The 24596-nt window shown below is 43.5% G+C and overlaps 1 protein-coding gene across 1 annotated transcript; it reads right to left on the bottom strand.

Moving 5' to 3' along the window:
- Positions 1 to 1071: 1071 nt before the first annotated feature.
- Positions 1072 to 23378, bottom strand: TRIM50 (tripartite motif containing 50). Its single transcript, XM_070730082.1, has 6 exons — positions 22974 to 23378; positions 18102 to 18197; positions 10676 to 10906; positions 5986 to 6008; positions 3695 to 3819; positions 1072 to 1676 (listed from the first exon to the last, which is right to left on the bottom strand). The coding sequence occupies exons 1-6, from the start codon at positions 23376 to 23378 to the stop codon at positions 1072 to 1074; spliced, it is 1485 nt and encodes a 494-aa protein (XP_070586183.1).
- Between the last annotated feature and the right edge of the window lie 1218 nt (positions 23379 to 24596).

Here is a 24596-nt window from a genome sequence, read left to right as displayed (position 1 = left end):
CATTTTGGCCTGGAGTTCGCTCTGTTGCTTTATAGGTAGTCCAGACCAAACACTCTGGTCTCTGGTCTATGACTGTAATAAGTTGAAAAAATGTATACGTAGTCTTGATTTTGTCCGTTAAAGCCAAGATGTCCTTACTCAGTGATTCTCAACCTTGGAGTCGGGGGCCCTTTGGGGTCACCTAAGACCATACCGGTCACAATTGAAAGTGTTGGTAATGACCTTTAAAGCCTCTCATGGCATTGGACCAGAATACCTCCGTAACCGCCTTCTACCGCAAGAAACCCAGCGGCCGATAAGGTCCCACAGAGTTGGCCTTCTCCGGGTCCTGTCGACCAAACAATGTCATTTGGCAGGCCCCAGGGGAAGAGCCTTCTCTGTGGCGGCCCCGGCCCTCTGGAATCAACTTCCCCCGGAGATTAGAACGGCCCCCACCCTCCTTGTCTTTCGCAAGTTACTCAAGACCCACCTATATCGCCAGGCATGGGGGAATTAAGACATCTCCCCCAGGCTTTCTTATATTTTATGTTTAGTATGTATGTGCTGTATGGTTTTTAAATTGTTGGGGTTTTTTAATATAATTTTATTATTAGATTTGTTCCATTGTTATACTGTTTTTATTATTGTTGTGAGCCGCCCCGAGTCTTCGGAGAGGGGCGGCATACAAATCTAATGAATTGAATTGAATTGAAATACATAGGAAAAGACAAATTTCCCATGTTGTTAGGAACTAAAGCTTCTATTTTTACAATTCGACCAATCAGGCGTTTACAGTGGGGGTGTCCCTATGACCTTCCTGCCAATCAGCTTAAAGCTCTGTTGGGAGAATTGGCGCTAGACTTATGGTTGGGAGTCACCACAACATGAGGAACTGAATTAAGGGGTCGTGGCATTTGAAAGATTGAGAACCACTGCTACATAGTTAGGTGCAGTAAAAACAGATCAAGAGCCCCGAAGCAGATCTCTAGAATTCCTTACACGGAATGAGTTCTGTTCAGATTGGTTTGCATTTATTGCTCACATAAAGACGGTATGGAGCTCACCCAGTAACTTGACACAACAATAGCAATATTATAACTTGGTGGGCTCGTCAGTATTGGTGTGGTCATCCTCAGTCTGCAACGTTTTGGGAGTGGGCATTACAATGGGTAAGTTGTTATAGAGACCCCGCTCTTGCCAACACATGTCCAAAATGGGATATAGCTTCCCTTGGAATTCTGCTTGGAAAGTATAGATTGATATCAGCTCATCTGGACTGTCAGCGTTATAGAAGGTTAGTTCCCCCTTTTCATAGTGCAGATAGACCCCAATTCGTTGGGGGCGGGCTGATATCGGCAAAACCAGCCTGCTGGTATTGAAGGCCTCGTATACTTTGCCCTCTTTTAAGCCAATGAGCCACACCCCATTTTCTGGATTCTTATTCAGTTTGCCTTTGCGGTTGACCGTACCCTTAACAATGCCCAGGCGCCAGTGACTCTTGGAGCCCACAATAATCTCCCAGTAATGCTTTCCCCAGGAGAAGCCCTTGTTAGCCAGGATACAGTTGCTGTAGTCAAAGCGTTCAGGATTGCTATCTCGCCGTTGGAATAAGAGGCCACATTTCACCACGGTATTCTCCTTGGACAGCTCCAGCACGGGGTGAGCACTCACTGGGTCCAGCTTCAGCGCTTCTGGAGCTATGAGAAGGGGTCGAAATCAAAGTTCTTTGAGGAACCCTGGATAATATTCAGAAAGATCAACTGAGGTGGTCAGGCCTCCTTCTTTATATGAACAGAATAGAATAGGCCTCCATAGAATGGAACAGTGATTATTATTATTATTATTATTATTATTATTATCATCATCATCATTATCATCATCATTATTTATTAGACTTGTATGCTGCCCTTCTCCAAAGACTCGGGGCAGCGAGACTCAGGGAGACTCCGAAGACTTGGGGATGGCAAACCTTTTTCCCCTCAGGTGCCGAAAGAGCATGTGCGCTTGAATTCAATGCCTGGGGAGGGCAAAACCAGCTTCCCCTCCCAGAGTTCCTCTGGAGGCCGGAAACGGCCTGTTTTCCAACTTCTGGTGGGCCCAATAGGCTCATGTTTCGCCCTCCCCAGGCTCCAAAGACTTCCCTGGAGCCAAAGGAGGGTAAAAATGCCCTCCCCCACCCTCTTGGAGGCTCTCTGGAAGCCAAAAATGCCCTCCCAGTATCTCTGTGCAAGCCAAAAATCAGCTGTACGGAACATATATGCATGATGGAGCTGAGCTAGGGCAATAGCTCTTGTGTCAGCAGATATGGCTCCGCGTGCCACCTGTGGCACCCGTGCCATAGGTTTGCCATCACTGGAATAGAATATAATAACTAGACACAAAACTATAACAAGGCACAAGAACAGTTTTTTTCCAAACACCATCACTCTGCTAAACAAATAATCCCCTCAACACTGTCAAACTATTTACTAAGTCTGCATTGCTATTACTACTAGTTTTTCCTCATCATTCCTATCACCCATCTCCTCCCATTTCTGACTGCATGACTGTACCTGTTGCTTGTATCCTTAAGAGTTTTATTAATATTGATTGTTTCCTCATTGCTTATTTGACCCCTATGAAAATCATTAAGTCTTGTACCTCATGATTCTTGACAAATGTATCTTTTCTTTTATGTACACTGAGAGCGTAGGCACCAAGACAAATAGAATAGAATATAATTCTATGAATGGGTGTCAGGTTGAAGCTATCGTTGACTTGGAGGCTTTGGCTTGCCACACTTTGTGCTTTAGAATGTATTCTTGCTGTGGGAATTAGGGATGTAGAGATGTAGCCATAGCAAATTCCTTCTAGATTATCCTTTATTCTGAACCTGCCCGGAAGCTGATGGGAGTAGTGGACACGTTGGCAGGAGACGACTGGTCAACGTGTGTGGGAGCAAGGGAATAAACTTTAAACTGGGTGGAGAAGCCCTTGTAGCTTTAGATTTCGGTTTCTCACAAATGTGCCAACGTGGCTCTGTTAATTAATTGAAATTTTGAGGAATGCTGTGCCTCGGACTCTGATATAATTTTGGATGCTATTTGCAACCCTGACAATGGGCCTCAACTTTTCATAATAGACAAGTAGCTGCAGAACTCAGGAAACTTAGATAGCACTCTCAAAACCCACTGTTATTTGTTAGCTTTACAGTATCAACCCCATTCTTCCTCATTCTGTGATATCTGAAAAGTAGTACAGTGTTTCCTCGATTTTCACAGGTTCGAACTTCGCGAAAACTCTATACCACGGTTTTTCAAAAATATTAATTAAAAAATACTTTGCGGGGTTTTTCCCTATACCACGGTTTTTCCCGCCCGAGGTTGTCATATGTCATCGCCAAACCTTCGTCCGCCTTTAATAAATATATTTTTAATAAACTTTAATAAATAAACATGGTGATTAATAATCTAAATGGTTGCTAAGGGAATGGGAAATTTGCAATTTAGGGGTTTAAAGTGTTAATGGAGGGCTTGTGATAATGTTCATAGCCAAAAATAGTGTATTTACTTCCGCATCTCTACTTCGCGGGAATTCGACTTTCGCGGGCGTCTCGGAACGTATCCCCTGCAAAAATTGAGGGAACACTGTAACGCCTGATGGAGACCCAGATTCACAAATGTTTTAAGTTATGTATATGGAAGTGGTCTTCCTCTCCTCCCAACAGCAGCCATACCTGGAAGGATTTTACGGAGCAGTCGCTTCCACACCATCATCTTTACGTCCTCTTGGTGGAAGTCAGGCTTGAAAGAAACCGCACTGTACATGCCTTCAGCTGGGTGTTGATAGGGAAGTACAGACCTGGATACGTATTAATTTCCATTAATATTATTCCCAATCTCAAATGTTTCACAAACCTTCTTTTAAAATATTCAATTCCTGTCTTAATTGATGGGACTGAAAATGCTGAGCAAGAACTCAGAACATAAAAACAATTACAGTGGTACCTCTACTTAAGAACTTAATTCGTTCCATGACCAGGTTCTTAAGTAGAAAAGTTTGTAAGTAGAAGCAATTTTTACCATAGGAATCAATGTTAAAGCAAATAATGCGTGCAAACCCATTAGGAAAGAAATAAAAGCTTGGAATTTGGGTGGGAGGAGGAAGAGGAAGAAGAGGAGGAGGAGGAGAGTTGCTGCCCAGAGAGAAGGGAGTGTTTCTTTTCTCCGGGCGCTGGCAGAGGTTTATTCCCTCTCCAAGCGCCCAGAGAAAGGAAAATGCTTTGTTCGCTCTGGACTGCCAAAGCCTCTTTAAGTGCCACCGAAAGGCTCCTCTGGCAGCCCAGAAAAGCCTGAGATGGCCGGGATTAAATGAGGAATGGCAGGAAACTGGCCGGGCCTTCGTGCTTGAAGTAAACCCAGAGACAGGGTTAGGTGAGAACGGTACCTTTATTCAGCTCAGAATAGGTAAGTGACTTTCAGCTAGTACCATCTGCTCTACCTGGGAGAAACCGCTCCTTTTATACATTTGCGGTTCCCGCCAAAGCAAGAGCAGCCGCGTCTGAGCCAATCAGGAGCGACTTCCTGATTCTGGCTCAGACAGCGCTTTAACAAGGAACAAACTATTTACAGAGATACAAGGTAGCCATTACAGGATACAACAGTGCTGCTCTTAAATTTCCTGGGAAATATTTCTGGGCTCAGGTTTTTAAGTAGAAAATGGTTCTTAAAAAGAGGCAAAAAAATCTTGAACATCCAGTTCTTATCTAGAAAAGTTCTTAAGTAGAGGCGTTCTTAGGTAGAGGTACCACTGTACTTTATCCTTCCACAGGATGGTGTATATGCAGTAATGGGCTGCTGCCCCCACAGGGGGGACGCAGTGGGGGTAGTAAGTTTATGCACTATTTATTGAATACTTAATAGTTTTTTTATTGTCCTTCCTTCTCTAGTATCTTATTATGATCCTTAATTACTTTTAAAATAGGAAATAATTAAATAGCATGTTTTTACCCATAAATGCTTTAATCATTATCTAGAGCTGAACTTTTATAGCAACTAAAGAAAATTGAGTTACTTGCCTAATCTGTTATAATGCTGAACTTTGTGGTTTCAGTGCAAAACCTTAAAATGTTACTGTGCTCGTTAACAAATAATTGCTGTCTATCATTTGTTCTTTTTGTGGTTATTCAAATAATGTGACTTAATCAACTGAAAAAGAGTCCAAGCGCCTAGGTTAGGTCCCACAGAGTCGGCCTTCTTCGGGTCCCGTCGACTAAACAATGTCGTCTGGCGGGACCCAGGGGAAGAGCCTTCTCTGTGGGGGCCCTGACCCTCTGGAACCAGCTCCCCCCTGAGATTAGGATTGCCCCCACCCTCCCTGCCTTTCGTAAACTCCTTAAGACCCACCTCTGCCGTCAGGCATGGGGGAACTAAAACACCTCCCCCTTGCCCATGTTGTTTTGTTGATTGATTGACTGTGTGCCTGTTTTTTATATATATTGGGATTGTTTTATGAAATTACTAATTTTAAATTGTAATTAGATTGGTGGGCATTGGATTTTTATTATGTACTGTTTTTTTATTATTGTTGTGAGCCGCCCCTAGTTTGCGGAGAGGGGCGGCATATAAATCCAATAAATCTAATCTAATCTAATCTAATTTGAAAATTTATCTCGGTCAGTAAGTCACTCCTATCCAGTCACATGGCCTTTAAGCCACCCCCGATCACATGATTGTCAAGCCACTCCCACCTGATCACATGGCCAGCAAGCCACTCCTACCCGGTCACATGACCATCAAGTCACACCCACAAAATAAGCCACGGCCACAGTGTGGCAATAAAATTTTTGGCAACCCATCACTGTGTGTATGTATGAGAATGTTGTGTCAGAATATATCATTTTGAAGAAAGCAAGCACATATCCCATTTAGAAGATCTGGGAAATCTCTCTTCATTCTTGAAGCCTAAATATTACTTCATAAAACGACAGTGTTTTGTTTCTCTTTTATACATGATTATTTTACATACCTGGATGGAAGAGATCCATATTTCTGTAAAGAGATAGACATAGACACAGATTTAATGCACTTGTGCTATTTAAGTGTATACTGGAGACTGCGGAGGGGAGGAAGATAGAAACATAGAAACATAGAAGACTGACGGCAGAAAAAGACCTCATGGTCCATCTAGTCTGCCCTTATACTATTTCCTGTACAGTATTTTATCTTACAATGGATATATGTTTATCCCAGGCATGTTTAAATTCAGTTACTGTGGATTTACCAACCACGTCTGCTGGAAGTTTGTTCCAAGGATCTACTACTCTTTCAGTGAAATAATATTTTCTCACGTTGCTTTTGATCTTTCCCCCAACTAACTTCAGATTGTGTCCCCTTGTTCTTGTGTTCACTTTCCTATTAAAAACACTCCCCCCCGGAACCTTATTGAACCCTTTAACATATTTAAATGTTTCGATCATGTCCCCCCTTTTCCTTCTGTCCTCCAGACTATACAGATTGAGTTCATTAAGTCTTTCCTGATACGTTTTATGCTTAAGACCTTCCACCATTCTTGTAGCCCATCTTTGGACCCGTTCAATTTTGTCAATATCTTTTTGTAGGTGAGGTCTCCAGAACTGAACACAGTACAGTGGTACCTCAAGATACGAACCCCTCGTCTTACGAACAACTCGTGATACGAACCCGGGGTTCAGAAAAATGTTGCCTCTTCTTACGAACTTTTTTCGAGTTACGAACCGGCGTTCGGAGAGAGCTGGGAAGCCGCGCGGCTGTTTTAAAAGGTGACAGCCTGGCGGCGGGGCTTCCCAGCAGCCTCCCGAACTCCGGTTCGTAACTCAAAAAAAGTTTGTAAGAAGAGACAAAATTTTTCTGAACCCCGGGTTCGGTTCGGGAGGTTGCTGGGAAGCCCCCCAGCCCGGCTGTGACGTTTTAAAACAGCCGCGCGGCTTCCCAGCTCTCTCCGAACGCCGAACGCGGAAGTTCGGCTTTGGCGTTCGGCTTCGGGAGACAGCTGGGAAGCCGCGCGGCTGTTTTAAAAGGTCACAGCCGCGCTGGGGGGCTTCCCACCACCACCCCGAACCCCGAACCCGGAAGTTCGGCAAAAGTTCGGGGTTTGGGGGGTGCTGGGAAGCCCCCCAGCGCGGCTGTGACATTTTAAAACAGCCGCGCGGCTTCCCAGCCATCTCCCGAAGCCAAACGCCAAACCCAAACTTCTGTGTTTGGCGTTTGGAGGCTGCTGGAAAGCCGCGCGGCTGTTTTAAAAGGTGACAGCCGGGCTGGGGGGCTTTCCAGAAGCCTCCAAACGCCAAATGCGGAAGTTTGGGTTTGGTGTTTGGCTTCGGGAGACGGCTGGGAAGCTGCGCGGCCGTTTTAAAAGGTCACATCCGGGCTGGGGGGCTTTCCAGCAGCCTCCAAATGCCAAACGCGGAAGTTTGGGTTTGGCGTTTGGCTTCGGGAGACGGCTGGGAAGCCGCGCGGCCGTTTTAAAAGGTCACAGCCGGGCTGGGGGGCTTCCCAGCAACCCCCCCAGCCCGGCTGTGACATTTTAAAACAGCCGCCCGGCTTCCCAGCTGTCTCCCAAAGCCGAACGCCAAACCCAAACTTCCGCGTTTGGCGTTCGGAGGCTGCTGGAAAGCCGCACGGCTGTTTTAAAAGGTCACAGCCTGGCGGCAGCGGTTTTTTTTGCAGGGTTTTTTTTGGTTGCACGGATTAATTGACTTTACATTGTTTCCTATGGGAAACAATGTTTCGTCTTACGAACCTTTCGTGTTACGAACCTCCCCCTGGAACCAATTAGGTTCGTATCTTGAGGTTCCACTGTATTCCAAATATAGTCTCACCAGCGCTCTATATAAGGGGATCACAATCTCCCTCTTCCTGCTTGTTTTACCTTTACTATGCAGCCAAGCATCCTACTTGCTTTTCCTACTGCTCGACCACACTGCTCACCCATTTTGAAACTGTCAGAAATCACTACCCCTAAACTAAATCCTTCTCTTCTGAAGTTTTTGCTAACACAGAACTGCCAATGCAATACTCAGATTGAGGATTCCTTTTCCCCAAGTGCATTATTTTACATTTGGAAACATTAAACTGCAGTTTCCATTGCTTTGACCATTTATCTAGTAAAGCTAAATCATTTACCATATTACAGAGGCCTCCAGGAATATCAACCCTATTGCACACTTTAGAGTCATCGGCAAATAGGCAAACTTTCCCTACCAAACCTTCCCCTATGTCATGTGTGAGAAAATGAATGGGACTCTTGATTTCTCTGAGCAATTAGAATCCATATTTTACTCTTGTAAACCTTGGAATTCTTGCATACTTATAGTAGGCATTCCTTAACTGCAACAGAACTACAGGCTCTTATTTTGCACATCCTCTTCAAAATCTAGGCTGTAAATAAGGCACCAAAAACTTTCATAAATATCTCGAATTATGCCTACTCTTAGATCAAGGGTGGATGACGGCCTTTTTAAACATCCGCTATAATGGATGGCTCTAACCATAATTGCAAAAGTGAACAGTAGAGTTCTCTGCCATTTTAAAGAAGGAAATATATGGAACTTAAAACAGGTTTCATATAAAGTTTTTTAAAAAAGGGCAAAATCTTATCCTTAATCTATGTGACCTGGGTGATGTACGCTTGCCTATTCTGCATCATTGCTCTGCTACTAGGGCACTTGGCCCTTCATAGGTAGTCCTCAACTTGCAACCACTATTGACGCCCAGAATTTATGTTCCTAAGTGAGAATTTTGTTAAGTGAGTTTTGCCCCATTTAATCACATTTCTTGTCATGTTTTGTTAAATGAATCATTGCCATAGTTGAGTTAGTAACATGGTTGTTAAGTGACTCTGATGTCCCTATTGACTTTGCGTGTTTGGAGGTCTGAAAAGGTGATCACGTGATCCTGGGATCAGTAATGGATTGCTAGCTGGTACATGCCACGCTGCGTACCAGTAGCGTGTGTAGCTCTGGGTGACTGGCGTGCGCATGTCAGGGCACGATTTTGCATCTACCCATGTTCAGGAAGCCAGATCTCATGAGAGAACATGAGATTTTGGCGATTTTCATTGATTTTTTTTGCTGAAAATTAATTGATTGATTTGATTTGATTTGATTTGATTTGATTCGATTCGATTCGATTCGATTCGATTTGATTCGATTTGATTCGATTTGATTCGATTTGATTCGATTTGATTCGATTTGATTCGATTTGATTTGATTTGAATGCCGCCCCTCTCCGCAGAGTCACTGCGGCTGAAATTGCCGAAATCCCACGCAACCATGCGGCCTCTCGCAAGATTTCACTTCCTGCGCATGCGCAGAAGCCAAATCTTGCTTGGACACACGCACGCCCACTGGTCAGCTGGAGCTACGGTAGCGGCGGTAAGTAGGAACCCCCACCTCCCTGGGATACTACGACCATCATAAATATGAGGCAGTTACCAAGTGTCTGAATTTTGATCATGTGACCACAGGGATGTTGCAATCGTCATAAGTATAAAGAAGGGTCATAGGTTAGTTTTTACAGTGGTATAACTTCAAAAGGTCACTAAATGAACTGTTGCAAGTCTAGGACTCCCTGTACTGTTGTTCAATCATCCAAAGATTTAGTCTTCTAATAGGTGACACTATTCTTCCATACGTCTAGGCCAGTGATGGTGAATCTATGGCATGGGTGTCACAGGTGGCTTGTGGAACCATATCTGCTGGCACAGGAGCAAGCTTAGCTCCAGTGTGCATGGGTGTGTCGCCCAGCTGATGTTTGTCTCACATAGAGACTCTGAGAGGGAGTTTTTGTCCTCCAGAGCAGTGTTTCCCAACCTTGGTAACTTGAATATATCTGGACTTCAACTCCCAGAATTCCCCAGCCAACATTCGCTGGCTGGGGAATTCTGGGAGTTGAAGTCCAAATATCTTCAAGCTGCCAAGATTGGGAAACACTGCTCCAGAGAGCCACCGGGGGTGGGGGGGGAGGGAGGGCGTTTTTACCCTCCCCAGACTCCAGGGAAGCCTTTGGTGCCTGAGGAGGGTGAAACGTGAACCTTCTGGGCCCACCAGAAGTTTGAAAACAGGCCGTTTCCGGCCCCCAGAGGGCCTCTGGGGGTCGGGGGAAGCTGTTTTCGCCCTCTCCAGGCATTGAATTATGGGTGTGGGCACTCCACATACGTGATAGCGCACGCCCACGTTCTTTCGGCACCTGAAGAAAAATAGGTTCGCCATCACTGGCCTAGGCCTTTACACTCCAACAAACTGTGAGGCAAATTTGGACTCTTAATCGCTAAATTTCTCTTAAGTTCCTCAGGTTCTTTCAGTCTGCTTCTTATTTCTCAGTGGGGGTTAAAGTGACTCTCACTCGGTATCTTTTACTGAAGTTTATTTCTGACAGGAACACTAACAAGCGCGGTTACTGTTAACACAATACATGAGATAGAGCGCGTAATATAGTGTCTCTTCTTATTTATACTCTTACAGCCCAGCAATAGGCAACTTTTGACATGGATACAATTCTGGCGCCAAACCCAGGAGCCAATCAAAACAAGGTAAACAATTTTTTCCTACTTGATGCAATCTGCTCAGCAACTGTGCCCATACATAACAGGGGTCTTTAACAGTTTTGATTTTCTGCTGCTGGCAGTACATCTTAGCAATGTCCCTGGTTATTTACAGCAAGCCGCAAGACAACCATACCTGTATGAAATCCAGCTGGTCTTCATCGTTGAATTTTTCCAGAGAGTCCTCCAGCTCCTTTAGCTTCTGAACGGTGTCTGCTCTCTGCCTCAGCTGAATCTCGATAGAGGCAACCATGCGGGTTGTTTTCCTTTCTATCTGCTCCAGGAATTTGGCCTTCTCCTCATCGATATATTTATGCAGATCCTGGAACTGCTTTCTGACTACCCACTTGAAGACATCGGATTCATTCTGTGTTGGGACAAAATACCACCAGTATCACCAGAACAATGCAAGGCTTAGTTTAAGTTGGGCCCATCTAGTGTTGGAGTGGGCATTGTTATTGGACAAAATGAATGAATGAATGAATGAATGAATTAATTAATTAATTAATTAATTAATACTAAAACGTGAGAAATCTGCTGATCACCGCAATGTAATCTCTATTATTATTATTTATTAGATTTGTATGCCGCCCCTCTCCGAAGACTCGGAGCGGCTCACAACAAGAATACAAAATACAAATCCAATGATTAAAACAGGAAAACAGTTAAAAACCCTTGATTTAAAAACACTCATACAACCCAAACAAACCATACATAAAACGGAGTGGCCGAAGGGAATCAATTTCCCCATGCCTGGCGCCAAAGGTGGGTTTTTAGGAGTTTACAAAAGGCAAGGAGGGTGGGGGCAGTCCTAATCTCTGGGGGGAGTTGATTCCAGAGGGTCAGCGCCACCACAGAGAAGGCTTTTCCCTGGGTCTCGCCAGAAGGCATTGTTTTGTCAACAGGACCCGGAGGAGGCCAACTCTGTGGGACCTAATCAGTCGCTGGGATTCGTGCAGCAGAAGGCGGTCCCGAAAGTATTCTGGTCCGATACCATGAAGGGCTTTATAGGTCATAACCAACACTTTGAATTGTGACCGGAAACTGATCGGCAACCAATGCAGACTGCGGAGTGTTGATGTGACATGGGCATATCTGGGGAAGCCGATGATTGCTCTCACAGCTGCATTCTGCACGATCTGAAGTTTCCGAACACTCTTCAAAGGTAGCCTCATGTAGAGAGCGTTACAGTAGTCAAACCTCGAGGTGATGAGGGCATGAGTGACTGTGAGCAGTGACTCCCAGTCCAGGTAGGGCCGCAACTGGTGCACCAGGCGAACTTGGCCAAATGCCCCCCTCGCCACAGCCACTCTAATGTGGTCATCCACTCCTGCTTTGCAATCTTAGCTCAGGAGTCAATTGTTTTGCAGTATCAGTTATAATAACTGAAATATGACAAAATAATTATGTCAGTCGTTCATGTCTCATCAGCATGAGATACGTTGATCCTGAGATGAGTTCAATTTTCTTAAATACTGTAGATTGAACGCTAACAAATTCAACATAGTATTATTTCCCTCTTTACATACCTGTTACTCTCCAATATTCCTCGTCCCCCCAACAATTCTTAATTGGATTATGGATCTAGAGTGGATTTGCAATTCCTTATAGGAACAATCTGTGCTCCTTTTTCCATGCAGCCTAAACTGCTTAGCTTATGCTACACGATTTGCATTAAGAAGGGACACAAGGATCAATGAACTAATCTTTTGGCCAGAAAAGACTGGATGTGAACCCAACCTAGTGTTTTCCTATTTCTGAATACTACTGAGTCCAAATGTTGCAGTATAAACCACAATGTGGCTGTTTAATTTTTGGCCTAGGATATTTTGGGAACTCAACTATTATTTTTAAAACATGATTTATGGGTTGGTGAATTATGCAAACAATGATATACAGTATTAAACAAATTATTATTAAATTAGTCACAGCTTGGCATAATGTGTCTCCAGTCTATGAGTCTGGGGTTGCCTGCCAAACTGAATTAATTCAATTCAATTTATTAGATTTGTATGCCGCCCCTCTCCGAAGACTACTTAATGATGAGTAACTGGTGATAGAAAAGGAGAGGTAAATTGTAGGTACATGTAGTCCTCAACTTATATAATGGAGCCTGCCCATGACAGTCGTAGAGTAGGTCACCCATGTGATCGAGCCAATTTTATGAACTGTTTTTTAGTGATCGTTAAGCAGATTGTTAGGCTACCTCTGAAGAATCTTTGGAGACTGCAATTGATCCAAAACGCAGCCGTGTGAGCTGTCATGGGCCTTCCCAGATATGCCCATGTTTCGTCATCACCCCGCGAGCTGCATTGGTAGTCTCTGAACCCAATTCAAAGTTTTGGTGTTGACCTTTGAAGCCCTACATTGCTTAGGACCTAATTACTTTCGGGACCGTTTCTTGCCTCATATATCCCATTGACTGGTTAGGGCCCACAGGGTCGGCCTTCTCCAGGTCCCGTTAACCAGACAATGCTGGCTGGCGGGCCTTAGGGGAAGGGCCTTCTCTGTGGTTGCCCCTGCCCTCTGGAATCAACACCCCCCCAAAGATCCGTACTATTCCCATTCTCCCAGCCAGCTTGAAAATACATCTATGACAGCAGGCGTGGGGCTGTTGAACTTGTGCCAGCCTTGTGCCTTGTGCCAGCCCCCATTATTGTCTGACTGTTGAAGATATGACAGAGTTGTATGAGGTGGGCTGTCAGTGAGATGTTTTAAATTAAGGGTTCTTTTATAGGGATGTTTTACAATGTTGTTTTATTTAATTTTGATTTCTTCCATTGTTATGTATTAATATATTGTCTCAGGAGAAGGGCGGCCTAGAGATCAATCGATCGATCGATCAAATAAACAAACAAACAAATGAACAAACAAATAAATAAATAAATAAATGCCACAGTTGTAAAATGAGTATTGCAGTCATAAGGTGAAAGCTATGGTCGTAAATTGAACCCACTGTTTGCTACGGGCTGTTTTTGCCAAAAACTGGAAAGCAAATGCCAGAGTTTGGGGGAAAACATCTTAAAATATCATGTGACTGCAAAACGCCGCAAATGGTCATAAATGTGGACTGCTTGTTGAGCACCTGGTCATGTGACCTTGCGGGGGGGGCAGCCATTGGAACTTTGGAATTCGGTTGTTCCAATTCTAAAAAATCAATAAAAATATATTTTTAAAAAAACAACAACTTTGGAGGGGGTCCGTTAAGGACTATTGGTAATAGAAGAGTTCCCATTCATCAGTGAAAGGCAACACAATAGCACATCTGACTATAAGCAAAAAGAGAGAGACAGAAAGCATAACTAAGTCACTTTCATAGAGGTGGAAACCAGAAACATGGGAAAAGATTTGAGGATTGTTTCTAAATATAGAGTTTCTAAATATTGACTTCTTTACTTCAATACAGATTACTTATCAGAATTTCTTGGGAGGTGACTTAATAGTTTCTAAATATTGGCCGTTGGATGAAATGTAATGCAGTGATACCTCTACCTAAGAACGCCACTACTTACAAACTTTTCTAGATAAGAACCGGGTATTCTTATTTTTTTGCCTCTTCTCAAGAACCATTTTCCACTTATAAAGCTGAGCCTCTGAAACTGTAACCGGAAAAGGCAGGGAAAAGCCCCTGTGGTGCCTCTCTAGGAATCTCCTGGGAGGAAACAGGGCCGGGAAAGGTGGGGAGAAGCCTCAGCGGAGCCTCTCTAGGAATCTCCTGGGAGGAAACAGGGCCTCCATCCTCCCTGTGGTTTTCCCAATCGCACACATTATTTGCTTTTACATTGATTCCTATGGGAAAAATTGCTTCTTCTTACAAACTTTTCTACTTAAGAACCTGGTCACGGAATGAATTAAGTTAATAAGTAGAGGTACCACTGTATGTTGCAACTTAGCATACAAATCTAATAAATAATAATAATAATAATAATAATAATAATAATAATAATAATAATTCCACTGAATTGCTGCTGGGATCCTCTTCATTATATGATATAATTCAGATGGCTATTTCCAAGGAGTTTTTGTGACAAACAAAGTGACTACCTAATTGGGCACTCTATGTCTATTGTGGTTGGTAGTGCACTTATTTAGAATTTTTCAGATGTGACATAATGTCCTCAAGAGCAAGATTAGGAAATGAAAAACACCTAACTACTGCCACTAATCCAACAAAATCAATATTGACAATAAATGTCAGGTGCTTTGAAAAAAACTCCAAGGGTGACTTTATTCTGAGCTAATTTCCTGGAGGTATTTTCTGTTAAATCTATTTAGAAATCTGTTGGCCAACTTACGAAACTGAATTATTCCTTTTTTTCACCTGAAAGTTTTGGCTTTTCCTATTCATTAAGTAGTTTGAAATTATTATAGTATATAACTAAAAAACTAACCATTACATTTAGTTCTTTCATGTGATTCAACATTCAGCCCCGAGATTTAGCTAAGTGTAGGAACTAAAAAAAAAAAGACAATTTGTATTGAATCATATTGAATATTATTTCACAAAGATGTAGGGGTTCTTCCCCCCACCCCTGGAAGAGTTAGGAATACAGTGATACCTCGTCTTACAAACCCCTCGTCATACAAACTTTTCAAGATACAAACCCGGGGTTTAAGATTTCTTTGCCTCTTCTTACAAACTATTTTCACCTTACAAACCCACCGCCGCCGCTGGGATGCCCCGCCTCTGGACTTCCGTTGCCAGCGAATCACCTGTTTTTGCACTGCTGGGATTCCCCTGAGGCTCCCCTCCATGGGAAACCCCACCTCCGGACTCCTGTGTTTTTGTAATGCTGCAGGGGAATCCCAGCAGGGGAATACCAGTAGTGCAAAAACGGGCGGTTCGCTGGCAACAAAAGTCCGGAGGTGGGGTTTCCCAGCGAGGGGAGCCTCAGTGAAATCGCAGCATCGCAAAAACACAGAGGTCCGGGGGTGGGGTTTCGAGGACTTCGGTGTTTTTGCGATGCTGCAATTTCACTGATGCTCCCTTCGCTGGGAAACCCCACCTCCGGATTTCCATTGCCAGCGAAGCGCTCATTTTTGCGATGCTGGGATTCCCCTGCTGGTATCCCCTGCAGCATCGCAAAAACACAGAAGTCCAGAGGTGGGGTTTCCCATGGAGGGGAACCTCAGGGGAATCCCAGCAGCGCAAAAATGGGCGCTTCGGCTGGCAAAAGGGCTGAATTTTGAGCTTGCACGCATTAATCGCTTTTCCATTGATTCCTATGGGAAACATTGTTTCGTCTTACAAACTTTTCACTTTAAGAACCTCGTCCCAGAACCAATTAAGTTTGTAAGACAAGGTATCAATGTACAAGGATAATTTTTTAATTTTAGTAATCTGCATAAGGATCATTCTACCTTGATTTTGGGGGGGGATTCAGGGTGTTTCTTGTCAAAAATCTAAAACAAGCAGTTAAGCAACAGTGGGGGATGGAGATTTTGACTCCTGGTGATTGTTTGAGCAACGCTCTACAATTTTATAGTAGAGTGATTACTCAGAGTGGTTTCTCACTGCCTGCTTCCTGAGTTAAGAAAGGTATAGCTAGCCAAGGTCACTCATTTGGCTTTGTACAGTACCTAAGACAAGAATAGAACTCATAATCTCTCAGTTTATAGCCAGATGCTTTATTCCACTATACAAATTGGCTACTACCTAAGACAGGGTTCTTCACCCTTCCTAGCTGTGGCCAGGTACCAGGCTGCGGCTCATTGGGAACCGGGCCATGCAAGTGGCAGGTGAGTGCATGAAGTTGCATTTGTGAAAGTGGTGTGCATGTGTGTGAAATCATCCCCTCATCACCACACCACCGACGGCATCGCCGATCTGCAGAGCCAGAAAAGTTGGGGACTGGTGGTCTAAGTCAGTGTTTCCCAACCTTGGCAACTTGAAGATATTTGGACTTCAACTCCCAGAATTCCCCAGCCAGCATTCGCTGGCTGGGGAATTCTGGGAGTTGAAGTCCAAATATCTTCAGGTTGCCAAGGTTGGGAAACACTGATCTAAGTAATGGGGCAACAGAAAAATGTCAGGTAATTTTGCATTTGAAACTTTAGCAAGTCTTAACTGAGACAAACACAACAACTGCCAAAGGTACCTTATTCATCCCTAAGCCCAAACACTCCAGAATATACAGCATACAATCACTAGAAAACTAAAATTACAGTGGTACCTCTACTTAAGAACTTAATTCGTTCTATGACCAGATTCTTAAGTAGAAAAGTTTGTAAGTAGAAGCAATTTTGCCCATTGGAATCAATGTAAAAGCAAATAATGCATGCAAACCCATTAGGAAAGAAATAAAAGCTCAGAATTGGTGGAAGGTCTTAAACATAAAACGTATCAGGAAAGACTTAATGAACACAATCTGTATAGTCTGGAGGACAGAAGGAAAAGGGGGGACATGAGCGAAACATTTAAATATGTTAAAGGGTTAAATAAGGTTCAGGAGGGAAGTGTTTTTAATAGGAAAGTGAACACAAGGACAAGGGGACACAATCTGAAGTTAGTTGAGGGAAAGATCAAAAGCAACATGAGAAAATATTGTACTGAAAGAGTCGTAGATGCTTGGAACAAACTTCCAGCAGACGTGGTTGGTAAATCCACAGTAACTGAATTTAAACATGCCTGGGATAAACATATATCCATCCTAAGATAAAATACAGAAAATAGTAGAAGGGCAGACTAGATGGACCATGAGGTCTTTTTCTGCCGTCAGACTTCTATGTTTCTATGAATTTAGGTGGGGGGAAGAGGAGGAAGAAGAGGAGGAGGACAGTCGCTGCCAAAGGAAAAAGGTGAGGTGAGGTGAATCAAAAAAATCCAAAACTTTAAGGCTTAAAAAAAAAAGAGAGACTCTGAGGTGGCGAGGAGGAACACGCGCCTCCCATACATCCGGCACAAGGCTGCCTCCCATCCACTGCGCCAGAGAGAGAAACACAGGCGGGTGATAGGGGGAGCACCACCCAAAGGCTCTTTTGGCAGCCCAGAAAAGATGGCCTGGATTAAAGGGGGAATGGCAGGAAGCTGGCCGGGCCTTTGTGCTGCTCTCAAATTTCCTGGGATTTTTTCTAGGCTCGGGTTCTTAAGTAGAAAATGGTTCTTAAGAAGAGGCAAAAAAATCTTGAACACTTGGTTCTTATCTAGAAAAGTTCTTAAGTAGAGGTACCACTGTAATTGTAAAATATTTCTAAAGAGTCATACCTTCCTTTCTATAAGCTTATTTATAGTAATAATAGTATTATGAGCCAGTTAGGCATGGTGGTTAAGGCATCAGACTAAAAACTGGGATGCTGTGAGTTTTAATGCTGCCTTGAGCACAAAGCCAGCTGTACCATTCACTTTCTGTTGGCTCTAGGAAGAAATAAATAGCGAGCCATTACTGAAAATCCTTGCCGAGAAAACTGCAAGGACTTGGCCAGATAGTTATCCAGACGGATCTGGGAATCAGTCACAAATGTACAAAGAAAATAAACCTCATAATATGACACCCACAGTGATGCATACAAGTTGGGTGAAATGAGGGGCAGCCAAGAGGTGTGATCTGCCTGTCCAAGCTCACCGTGATGCGAGTTTTGTTATTCATCAATTTGCTGACATGTTCATCAAGGCTTTTCTTTTGCTGTTGCACATTGGTTATTAACATGGAGAGTTCCTCCTGGAAAAAAAACACAGAATTGCTTTAGCTAAACTTGTAGGGGAAAGGATGTAACAGAATTCTTTTTAAATTGTATTGGAGTTTTTAAGTTCTTTTAGTCATATGAATTGGATTTTGACTCAGCCTTCCATCCTTCTGAGGTGGGTAAAATGAGGACCCGGATTGTGAGGGCAATATGCTGGCTCTGTTTAAAAAGTGCTATTGCTAACATGCATAAAAATCGAATAAATAAATAAATTTTTGAGTTGTATACTGTTATGTACTTTGATATGTTGTGAGTCGCCCCGAGTCCTCGGAGAGGGGCGGCATACAAATCCAATCAATGAATAAACAAACAAACAAACGAAACTACATTTATCCATTTTAATATCTATTTTTCTTCTTAATTACTCTATTTACTAAGTCTGCACTACTATTACAATTAGTTTTTTTCTCATCATTTCTATCACCCATTTCCTCCCACTTTGGACTGTATGACGGTAACTTGTTGCTCATATCCTTAAGTTTTTTATTACTATTGATTGTTTCTTCATTGCTTATTCGACTCCTAAGACAATCATTAAGTGTTGAACCTCATGATTCTTGACAAATGTATCTTTTATTTTATGTACACTGAGAACATAAGCACCAAAGACAAATTCCTTGTGTGTTTAATCGCACTTGAATAATAAAGAATTCTATTCTATTCTAATGGTTCATAAGGAGGGCCAAATTAATGTGACTGCTTAATTATGTTGCTATTAGGAGGGGTTCAGATTTGAAAAGGAGATGGCATGAAGTAACCTTCCACTAAGATTTTCAGTCATCTATATGAATGACTATCATCAAATCCCCAGAGACACTCAGTCTAGGGCAGAGATGTCAAACTCAAGGCCCTGGAGCTGGATGCGGCCCGTGGGGTGCTTAGTTCTGGCCTGGGAGGGGGGCGTACCTTGGAAACAGCAAAAACCAGGTTGTGGTTCCTCTGCCAGTGAAAACGAAGCTGAAGAGGGCTGCAAGAGGCCTTCCTGAGTTCCCTTTCCATTGACAGAAGGTTGCAGGAGGCCATTTTGTAGCTGAAAATGGAGCTCGGGAGCCTGTTTTCGCTGGCACAGCACTCAAGTTGCCAGGTTGAGTGATGTTGAGCATGGATGCCAAGTGTATTGGTGCTCATTGAAACGGATGTCCAAGTGCCACCTCTATGTTGGTTGAGGCAGGCAGGATTCCCTTGGGTACCATTTGTTGGGGGTCAGGGGAAAGGGAGGGTCTTGCCTTCTCTTTCTGCTGAAGATCCCCATGGACAATTGGTGGGCCACTGTGTGACACAGAATGCTGGACTCGATGGGCTTTGGCCTGATTCAGCATGGCTCTTCTTATGTTCTTATGTTCTTATGACCCCTGTGAAATGGTTGGGTCTGGGGTCATCAGGTCCTTCAAACTGAATATGCAGGATTTGGGGTATACAGTATTTAATATACAAACATGCACAGCTAATCTTTCCACAATGAAACTATAGTACCTTACTATAGAATGTGAATTCTGCCAGGGAGTGTTTTAATCAGTGGCTCCGTTTTCATAGCTTACATTTGAAAAGAGGGAAGTTTGATCTCTTATCTCACTTAGTAACAGGCACTCATAGGCACTGGGTGTGCTACACCTAGTTTTTTATACCTCTGTGAATTACCCTCATTGTAACAGTGTTCTCCATCGTTTTCTATCGCTGCCCTTGATCACAGAGAATGATCCTTATGTTTACATAATTCCCACCCTTTGAAAATATTACTCACAGGGAAAGGGACTTAGGATATATGGTGTGAGGAGAGAGCCACAAGAATTCTGTTAAGAAAAGTATAGATTTCTGCCTCATAATAGCTACACCAGTTTTTACTAGAATTCATGTGCTCCATTAATTTTGCGAAGAATTTTCCCTTAATTATATGAAAAGTTCATTGTTTGGGGCACAGCAAGATTCACCTAATCCACTAATTAAGATACAAGATGGGCAGTGATAAGCTACCAAAATTTTTACTACCACACTGTGGGCATGGATTATTATTATTATTATTATTATTATTATTGTTATTGTTATTGTTACTATTGTTGTTGTTATTGTTGTTGTTGTTGTTGTTATTATTATTATTATTATTATTATTATTATTATTATTAATTAGACTTGTATGCTGCCCCTCTCCGAAGACCCGGAGCGGCTCACAACATGTTGAAATTTTGTTTCAACATCTTTCAGTGCAAATTGAGTGCTCTGGGGTGGAGCTCCATTTTTGCTACCCCATCCAGGCAGTAGCCCATCCCTGATTATCTACTATATAAGGTGTATGTAGAAACATAGGAGGTTGACGGCAGAAAAAGACCTCATGGTCCATCTAGTCTGCCCTTATACTATTTCCTGTATTTTATCTTAGGAAGGATATATGTTTATCCCAGGCATGTTTAAATTCAGTTACTGTGGATTTACCAACCATGTCTGCTGGAAGTTTGTTCCAAGCATCTACTACTCTTTCAGTAAAATAATATTTGTGTCATATTGCTTCTGATCTTTCCCCCAACTAACCTCAGATTGTGCCCCCTTGTTCTTGTGTTCATTTTCCTATTAAAAACACTTCCCTCCTGGACCTTATTTAACCCTTTAACATATTTAAATGTTTCAATCATGTCCCTCCTTTTCCTTCGGTCCTCCAGACTCTACAGGTTGAGTTCATTAAGTCCTTTCTGATAAGTTTTATGCTTAAGACCTTCCACCATTCTTGTAGCCCGCACACACACATACGCACAGCTCTTCTAAAATTATACCCATTCAACCTCATTTACTGCGATAGGAAAAACATACCCAGAGCCCAGAAGGGGAAAAAAGAAAAAAAAAAATCAAAATTTTGCTACTGGTACTGTGTACCTGACTATACCAGTAGGAGCACATGACTGAAGATGGCACATCCAAAAGTGCCTGCCCTCACAGTTCTGCCTATGATCTAAGCCAGTGATGGCAAACCTTTTTTGGTTCGCGTGGAAAAAGGGTGTGCGTGGGTGTGCTAGCACGTGTTCCCCTGCCCACACCCCTTCCCTGCCCCCCACGCATGTTCAACACCCACCCACCCCCGGCTGCCTCCCTGTGCATGTACACAGACCTTTCTGAAGCCTAGTAGGTGAAAAAAATGCCCAAATGGGCAAACCGGAAGCTCGGAAAATGCACATCCGGTTTGCCCAGTGTGCTGTTTTTTGCATTCCGGGGTTTCAGAAAGCTTCCCTGAACCCTCTGGAGTGCAAAACACCCTGCACAACGGCAAACTGAAGTGTGTTTTTCCAAACTTCCAGTTTATCCGTTAGGGGATTTTTTTTGCCTCTGGGCAGGGGTGGATTTCACTTACCGCCACTCCCGGTGCACTGCTCATGGAGCTCTGCGACCCCGACACGCGCGTGCACACGCCCAAGCAAGATTTTACTTCTCGGCATGTACAGGGAGCAAAATCATGACATTGCGGCAAAACCCAAAATAAATTGCTAAAATCTCATGAGTGTGCACATCCTCTCCTGAAACTTTGCTTCCTGCACATGCGCAGGAGCAAAATCTCGCTCAGGTGCATGCGCCTGCCCACAGGTCACCCGGAGCTACACGCACAGCTCCATTTTTGTTCCCGGAACGCCATCCCCCCCACCACTCCGTCCAGGTGGAAACTCAATACAGTGGTACCTCTACCTACAAATGCCTCTACTTAAGAACTTTTCTAGATAAGAACTGGGTGTTCAAGATTTTTTTGCCTCTTCTCAAGAACCATTTTCCACTTACAAACCCGAGTCTCCGAAACTTTAACAGGAAAAGACAGAGGGAAGCCTCCGTGGGGCCTCTCTTGGAATCTCCTGGGAGGAAACAGGGTTGGAAAAGGCAGGGAGAAGCCTCCATGGGGCCTCCTGCGAGGAAACAGGGTTGGAAAAGGTGGGGAGAAGCCTCCATGAGGCCTCCCTAGGTATCTCCTGAGTGGAAACAGGATCGGAAAAGGTGGGGAGAAGCCTCCATGGGGCCTCTCTAGGAATCTCCTGGGAGGAAACAGGGTTGGAAAAGGCAGGGAGAAGCCTCCGTGGGGCCTCCTGCGAGGAAACAGGGCCAGAAAAGGTGGGGAGAATCCTCCATGGGGCCTCTCTAGGAATCTCCTGGGAGGAAACAGGGCCAGAAAAGGCAGGGAGAAGCCTCCATGGGGCCTCCCTAGGAATCTCCTGGAGGAAACGGAGCCAGAAAAGGCGGGGAGAAGCCTCCATGGGGCCTCTCTAGGAATCTCCTGGGAGGAAACAGGGCCAGAAAAGGCGGGGAGAAGCCTCCATGGGGCCTCTCTAGGAATCTCCTGGGAGGAAACAGAGCCAGAAAAGGCGGGGAGAAGCCTCCATGGGGCCTCCCTAGGAATCTCCTGGAGGAAACAGAGCCTCCAGCCTCCCTGTGGTTTCCCCAGTTGCATGCATTATTTGCTTTTACATTGATTCCAATGGGAAAAATTACTTCTTCTTATAAACTTTTCTACTTAAGAACCTGGTCACGGAACGAATTAAGTTTGTAAGTAGAGGTACCACTGTACTGCCTCCGGGGCTTCAGAGAAGCTTCCTGAAGCATCTGGAGGATGAAACGGCCTTTCCCAAAGCTGAAAATCAGCTGGCCAGCCTGTGCACGCACGCTGGAGCTAATATAGGGCAAAGTCTCGCGTGTCCTCTGATATGGCAATAGGTTTGCCATCACGGCTCTAAGCCCTGACTTCATCTGTCCAGTCATACACAAAGATACACATTCCAAGCACCTGCCTTCATCCTGCTGTAGACAGTGGAGACGGGCATGACCTTATGCTGCTGATGGGTACCAATGGTGCCACAGAGGCCACAGATCACTTCCTGGTCTTGCTCACAGAAAAGGCTGAGGGGATTGTGGTGTTCGGGGCAAGACTTTTTGTTATCCTCCGAGTTCCCTATAGTATGAATGGCCTCAATGATGCGAGCCAAGTTGACATTGGGTGGTGAGCTGCTATAGTCCACAGCCTTTCGGCAGACTGGGCAAAGGATCTGCTTCTCCAGATCACCTGAGAGAGATACCACACAGTCCTTGCAGTAAGAGTGTCCACATTGTAGCATCAAGGGCTCTTTGAAGAACTCTAAACAAATGGGGCATAACAACTGGTCCTCAAGGTGCTCAATGCTCAATTTCCGGGCCATTTGGCTGATTTACTTCTTCTTTCCTTGGTTTAATCCTAAAAGATGAATGACCAGAGGGAACACAGACAACAGATGTAGGATGCAGCGGAGGAGAACATAAGAGTAGCTCTTCCTTCTTATCTCCTGCAATAAGCAATAAAAGAAAGGATAAAGAGATTTATTTATTATTTATTTATTTATTTATTTATTTATTTTGTCCAATACACAATGAGGGTTTTAGTGGGTATATATCAATATACACATAGTACAATACATGATGAAGGTTATAGAGGAGATACTCATAGTAAAATATATCTAAGAAATAATAGAAAAGAAGATATAGGAATAGAACATATCAATGAAAGAATAGAAGAAGAGATATAGGAATAGAGGAAAGGTATAGGAGATATAGGAGAGCAATAGGACAGGGGACAGAAGGCACTCTAGTGCACTTGTACTCGCCCCTTACTGACCTCTTAGGAATCTGGATAGGTCAACCGTAGATAATCTAAGGGTAAAGTGTTGGGGGTTTGGGGATGACACTATGGAGTCCGGTAATGAGTTCCACACTTCGACAACTCGGTTACTGAAGTCATATTTTTTACAGTCAAGTTTGGAGCGGTTAATATTAAGTTTAAATCTGTTGTATGCTCTTGTGTTGTTGTGGTTGAAGCTGAAGTAGTCGCTGACAGGCAGGATGTTGCAGCATATGATCTTGTGGGCAATACTTAGATCTTGTTTAAGGCGTCTTAGTTCTAGGCTTTCTAGGCCCAGGATTGAAAGTCTAGTCTCATAGGGTATTCTATTTTGAGCGGAGGAGTGAAGGGCTCTTCTGGTGAAGTATCTTTGGACATTTTCAAGGGTGCTAATGTCTGAGATGCGATATGGGTTCCAAACAGATGAGCTGTATTCGAGGATGGTTGTGGCAAAAATTTGTAAGCTCTGGTAAGTAGTGTGAGATTGCCAGAGCAGAAGCTATGTAGGATTAGGTTTACAACTCAATACAAATCAATACAAATACAATTGTATTGATTAATACAATCTTAGGGTGCAGGAAGAAAAAGTATCCTAGAACCTACATTGAGGAAGGTAATTCATTTAAAGAATTTTGAGAACTTCTGGATTTCAAAGATTTTGTCCAAAAAATATATGACTGTGCAGAATTAGACAAAATGACACAAGAATGGAAAGATAAAGGTGAATCGAAATACAGTACTATGAAGTATGGAAGGAAGTTTA

The sequence above is a fragment of the Erythrolamprus reginae genome, chromosome 1 (genome assembly GCF_031021105.1).
Source record: "Erythrolamprus reginae isolate rEryReg1 chromosome 1, rEryReg1.hap1, whole genome shotgun sequence".
Lineage (NCBI taxonomy): Eukaryota > Metazoa > Chordata > Lepidosauria > Squamata > Dipsadidae > Erythrolamprus > Erythrolamprus reginae.
The sequence above is the reverse complement of the archived record's forward strand: the minus strand, read 5'-3'. Positions and strand labels throughout refer to the sequence as shown.